Source organism: Eleutherodactylus coqui, chromosome 6, assembly GCF_035609145.1.
Source record: "Eleutherodactylus coqui strain aEleCoq1 chromosome 6, aEleCoq1.hap1, whole genome shotgun sequence".
Taxonomy (NCBI): domain Eukaryota; kingdom Metazoa; phylum Chordata; class Amphibia; order Anura; family Eleutherodactylidae; genus Eleutherodactylus; species Eleutherodactylus coqui.
The window spans coordinates 82,962,380-82,968,379 of NC_089842.1; the positions used below are offsets into that span (position 1 = coordinate 82,962,380).

At 45.0% G+C, this 6,000-nt stretch overlaps 1 protein-coding gene across 2 annotated transcripts in view; it reads right to left on the reverse strand.

The window, feature by feature from the left end:
• LOC136631370 (chemerin-like receptor 1) overlaps positions 1 to 5,554 on the reverse strand; it is a 28,737-nt gene extending 23,183 nt beyond the window's left edge. Inside the window, exons 1-2 of one of the 2 annotated variants that reach the window (XM_066605642.1) lie at positions 5,450 to 5,554; positions 3,920 to 4,017 (exon numbers count right to left, since the gene is read on the reverse strand). In XM_066605642.1, the coding sequence (XP_066461739.1) occupies positions 3,920 to 3,978 (59 nt within the window). In that variant the 5' untranslated portion in view covers positions 3,979 to 4,017; positions 5,450 to 5,554. The remainder of the gene's footprint in view (positions 1 to 3,919; positions 4,018 to 5,449) is intronic. The other variant, XM_066605641.1, reaches the window with a different exon arrangement.
• Between the last annotated feature and the right edge of the window lie 446 nt (positions 5,555 to 6,000).

A 6,000-nucleotide genomic window follows, 5' to 3' on the forward strand; every position in this document is an offset into this window, starting at 1 on the left:
ATAGTGTGCATTCAAGATTCTCTTAAAATGGATCTATTATCTCTTATATCGGAAGGCAATGTTGTTGCATCAAGTCTGAGAAACAGGTATATATTGCTTTTTGCCAAATTTGTTATGAAAAGATAGCAGCTGCTCTGGAAACACTCAGTTTGGTGTAATCACAATGATCTCTCCTTTAATCTATCATACAACAACTTTTTAATTCTAAATCAAAAGGTGTAGCCATCTACATAGCCAGTAAAATTACAAACAAACAAGAGTGCATTAGTTATGCTATGTCATCTTATTTTTGCACATGCTATGATATCAGTCATTTCTTATCAAGGTTGTTTCTTCTGATTGTGTCATCTAGATAAACGTCCAAAGCAGTTATGCTGGATTACACCCATATCTAGTTTGCTAAAAAACACTTAATATGAAATATATGTCCGTAGCTTTCCTAAAACTACACGTACAATTTTTATCATATAACGGAATAAAAAGATGGAGCTGGACTTGCTACACAATTAAATATATATTCTGTAACAGCAGTTTAGGATAGATATGGTTTGATTCAATAATTTTTTGTAAAAAGCTATTCAACTGTTGCCGGGACTCATAGATAAAGAATAGGAGTCCTGTTTCTCCACCCACTCATAGAGATGAGCAGTGAGTCCTGCTTCGCTACCCACGCATAGATAAAGTTTGTGATTCCTGCTTCCCCGCCCACTCATAGAGAAAGTCTGTGTGTTCTGCTTCCCCATCCACATATGGAGAAAGCCTGGGAGTTCTGCTTCCCTGACCACTCATAGAGAAAGCATATGAGCCCTGCTTTCCATGGCACTTGTAGAGAAAGACGGTGAGCCTTTCTTCAGTCACCCTCTCATAAAGAATGCATGTGAGTCCTGTCCACCGTCCACTCACAGCGATTGACAGCTTTCTATGCAGAGTTGTCAATCAATGTTGTCTCTGCTGAGCCTTTGACAGACCTCTGTTCTTCTTCAGGTTCTACTTCTCACCGGTTGTAGTTTACCACCACATTTCCACTCTGCAGTTCCTTTGTGCACTTTTTTGCATGCTACTATGAAGTAATTCCCTCTTTTTCCAACACTTTTTAAGCGCTGATAAAAAGGATTTGGAGCTTAGTTAACAGGGTTTCCTGCCCCACAGGGTGAAATTTTTTTCTAATAAAAATGCTTCCCTTTCACTAAGCAATGTAACACACAGCATAAATGGGCTCAAAACAGCAGGAATATCAATTATAATGTCTGTTTCTTACTTTTAATCTGATGTTTAATGCAGCTTTCAAAGATGGCACCATTTTGCTACCTTCACACAATGCCCTGCAGTCTCCCCCCTCTGTGTTCGCGCTCCTGATGACAGCAGGATACATACACATGAAAAAGCAGGGTTTCCCATGAACGCCCACACCCTGCCCACCTCCATTGAACTAATCTACAGTCTCTCCCCGCCCCCTCCAAGTCCCTCTACAGTACAGCATGTTCTCCTGCTGTACAGTGTACAGAGGGGTCGGGGTCAGAAAAGACTGTCTATACACACAGGATAAAATCCTGAACGATGAGAGTTCAGTGTAAACAGCAGCTGTTCGATACTGAACGGCCGCTGTGTAAAGTGAATGGAGAGGCATGGGGGAGAGCGGGGAGAGAAATCTTCTGCAGCCTCCCAGCTGTGAAGCAAGGATACCCACTCCTGTACAAAAACACACCAGCGGGTACTTGCAGGGACAAGTGTCGGGCATCGTTCGCCCAACATTCATCCCGTCTAAATACAGTCAGCTTAGATACATTTCTAGTTGAATGTGCAGATGTATCTAAGCTGATCCGGAGTGATACTTTTGCTGTGCAGATGTATCACCCCGGTTAGGCTTAGATACATCTGCTGAGCTGCTGTATCTAAGCCGATCTGGTGTGATACTTCTGCTGTGCAGATGTATCACACCGGATAGGCTTAGATACATTTGCACAGCAGATGTATCACACCGGATAGGCTTAGATACATCTGCACAGCAGACATATCTAAGCCGAACATGGGTGATACGTCTGCTGAGCTGCAGTATCTAAGTAGATGCTGTGTGGCACATCAGCTCAGCAGATGTATCACACAGGATCGGGTTAGATACATCAGCTCGGCAGACATTATCACACATGATAATTGCCCCAGCAGTAGTAATGACCCCCCCCCCAGTTGCCCCAGCAGTAATTCTGACCCCCCACAGTTGCCCCAGCAGTAATGGTGACCCCCAGTAGTTACCCCAGCTAAAAAGTGATCCCTAATATTTGCCCCAGCTCAAATAATGACTCCCCAGCAGTTGCCCCAGCAGTAATACTAACCCCAGTAGTTGCCCCAGCAGTAATAGTGAACCCCAATAATTGCCTTAGCACAAATAGCAACCCTCAATAATTGTCTCAACTAGAGATGAGCGAACGTACTCGTAACGAGTACTTACGCACCCGAGTACCGCCATTTTCGAGTACTTCAGTACTCGGGCGTAAAGATTCGGGGGGCGCCGGGGGGCGGGGAGAGGCGCGGCGGTGCGGGGGGTAGCAGCGGGGAACAGGGGGGAGCCCTCTCTCCCTATCCCCCCCCCCACTCCCCACTGCTACCCCCCGTGCCGCCACGGCGCCCCCCGAATCTTTACGCGCGAGTACCGCTGTACTCGAAAATGGCGGTGCTCGGGTGCGTAAGTACTCGTAACGAGTACGTTCGCTCATCTCTAGTCTCAACACAAATAGTGACCATAAATAATTGCTCCAGCACAATCAATGACCCACAATAACTGCCCCAGCTGTACCATTGACCCCCAATAATGGCCCCATTACAAATAGTGACCACCAATAATTGCTCCAGCACTAATAGTGACCCCGAATAATTGCTCCAGCACTAATAGTGACCCTCAGTAATTACCCAAGCAGTGATAGTGAACCCCAGTAATTATCACTACTTGGGCAATTACTGGGCATCACTATCACTGCTGGGGAAATTATTGGGAGTCAATATCACTGCTGGGGCAATTACTGGTATCACAAGTGACAGCCCAAACCCCCCCTCCTCCTCCCGCGGCAGGACAATGGACAAGTGACAGCCCAACCCCCCCCCCCCACCACCACCACCACCACACCTCCATGGACCAGTGATAGCCCGACACCCTCCCGCGTGGCAGTACCGGTGACAGCCTGACACCCCCCAACACGCGGCAGTACTGGTGACAGCCCGACACTCCCACCCTATGCGGCAGTACCAGCGACAGCCCGACACCCTCCCCCCCACACGCAGCAGTAGCAATGACAGCCCGACACCCCCCAACCCGCTACAGTACCAGTGACAGTCCGACACCCTCCCCCACGTGGCAGTACCAGTAACAGCCTGACCCCCTCTCGTGGCAGGCCCAGTGACAACCCGACACGCACACACACACACAACCCTCCCCCCCCCCCCTGCGGCAGGACCTGGGACATACTTACCCTTTAGCTGAGGATGGTCTGCTGAGGAAAGCTGCTTTTCTTCTTCATCCGTGGGAGCCAGCTGGCAATGGTGAAGCCGTTACCGGGGAGTGAGCAGACTGCGCATGCGCGTGCACCAGAAACGCGCTCACGAGGACCTGACCAGCCGATAAGAGCTACTGTGCTTGCGCGTCAAGAAGAAGCTGAGAGCCGTCTGGATTTGTCGTATCCAAGGATGACGGATAGGTAAATATACGGTGGGCACCCGATCATGTAAGTACATATCTTCTGTATAGCTCATTTAAAAAGCACACATTATATTACAAAGTGGTTGGCAATGGCCATACAGAAGTGTACAGATCCATTTGTCACGGGGGGACAACCCCTTTAATATAGCATTCGAAAATCTGAGAAATATTCCCCATTTTGATAACTTCAAGAAGATTTATTTTAATTTTGCTACAGAATAAGAATATTACCAATAATCATCTGGCTCATATTGTGAAGTGTAATTCAGCGTCATACTGGCATTTTCCATATTGTCCGGGTCAATAACTATACTTTATATATAGGAAACCTAAAAAGAATTCAAAAAGTTTAATGTTAGCTATACAGGTCATGGGAATTCTATACAGGCTATTAGGAAATTCTTGAGTTGATAGAGAGAGAAGTGGAAATCCTCAATTCAGGACCCTCGTCTATTAGTGAGAGTAGATAATGTTTACAGAAATCATTTCCCCCTCTCTCTCTAGAGGACCTGTCACATCAGTGCATTAGATGGTAGCCAATTGATTTCAAAAGGCACCGTGTATTACTTCATTTCTCTTGTGTCGTGGCGCTGCAGGGGAAATTATCACTGTTTGCTGAGTCCCAAAAGTAGGATACCTTGTTACCAAAGTGGACAAATTCATGAACTTTAAAATGAAGCATGGTGACAATATACTGTTTTATGACACTGATTTGTTTTTTTAGAGGGGTGGCCCTCTCAAAGAAGACGGCCAGTATGCATAGCTCAGTATATGGTGGAACTGGAAATCTTTGACAGAAAATCTGATTCAGATAAAGTGGTGGTTTTCTCAAAGAGAAGTGTAGAGGTATAAGAAAGGATATCTCTGCAAAACACAATACACAAGAAAATACACAAGATTCCTGATATTTAGAACCCAGCAACACATTTGGACCATGTCCAATAATAATAGTGTTACTCTGCCTCCGTCTGAATCAACTTGGGATTGTTAAAGCGACCCTCTGGTTTTGAGATAAAATTCTGTCCTGAGTCAGGAGAGGGAGGGGGTTATATTACCTGAAGTTGTTCTACCCTGCCCTTCCTCCAATCTGCCAGTATCAGGCCTGTATATGATAAGTATGTTAGGGCATATTTAACATACACCAGAATTCTAGTGGTGAAAAGTCACAATTTTGGTGCCAAAATTGTGACTTCTCTGACATTTATAACGTGCCTAGCCACTTTTTCAAAGTCTGGCTTTAGAGGGCCATGGCCGTGTGTCACCTGTCACATTTACTATAATTTATGCCAGAAACTGCAGTAGATTGTAGCAAGAAAAAAGTCTCCAGCTCCTAGCTGTTGTAGGTTTGCAGGTGGTGCACAGAAGTGCCGCCAGATGAAACAAATATATTAAGAGGCTTGCAACTCTTAGAACATCTGCTGCTCATAGCCAGGTGTAGGCTTCACTTAGACCGTGAAACACTGATCTAAGGAAATAAGTCTCATTGTCCGTAACTCCAGAAACCTCAGCTCATGGTGCCCAGGATGTGAGCACTGATGTGGCCTCCGATTGGCTGCAGCAGTCGCCTGACCTTATAGGAACGGGCAGCGGGGGCCAGTAAGCTCTGCTTCGAGGGGACAAAGACAGGTGAGTATACATAATTTTTTTTATTTTAACTCATGCTGAGCCCTTACAAATTTTTCTCATTCAACAACACAACTCCTTTAAGTAGAAATTCTAACCCTGAAGTCCATTTAAATTACAAGAAGCTTAATATCTTACCTGATCCTTTTGAAGAAATGATCTGTAAAACCTTATTTGTCTCCTCTACAGCTGGCGTTAAAATGTCACAGAATTACTGAGAATGGTGTATGTAGAATCTTCTGTTCTTCAGTACTAAGTCTCTTATGGGAATTTATTTTTGTGACGGTACAACTTTATCTGTTTTGGCATGACTTATTGAGTGATTAGATGTTCAGATATTGAAACGGCTGAAACCCTCAAGTCTGTTGAAACAACTATGGGAATTAAAGGGAATGAACACAAATTGAAATAAACAAGAACATGTAGTGATGTGGTTCTGTCCATAGTCAGTTAAACTATCTGATCTGTCAATCAACGCTTACTACTTACAGAGGTGCATGAAAATATCTCATCCTCAGTGCCTGATCATGGTGGTCAATCACTGGATGTCTAGTGGCCCAGAGTTAGGGGCCCCTCCATCACTTTAAAGAGTATGTTATATGTATGTCTTGTGCACTGTCTTGAATGTAGAACGAGTCAGATTTATGTTTATTGGATGTTTGCAGCTAAGAATGGGTTAATGTCTGGTC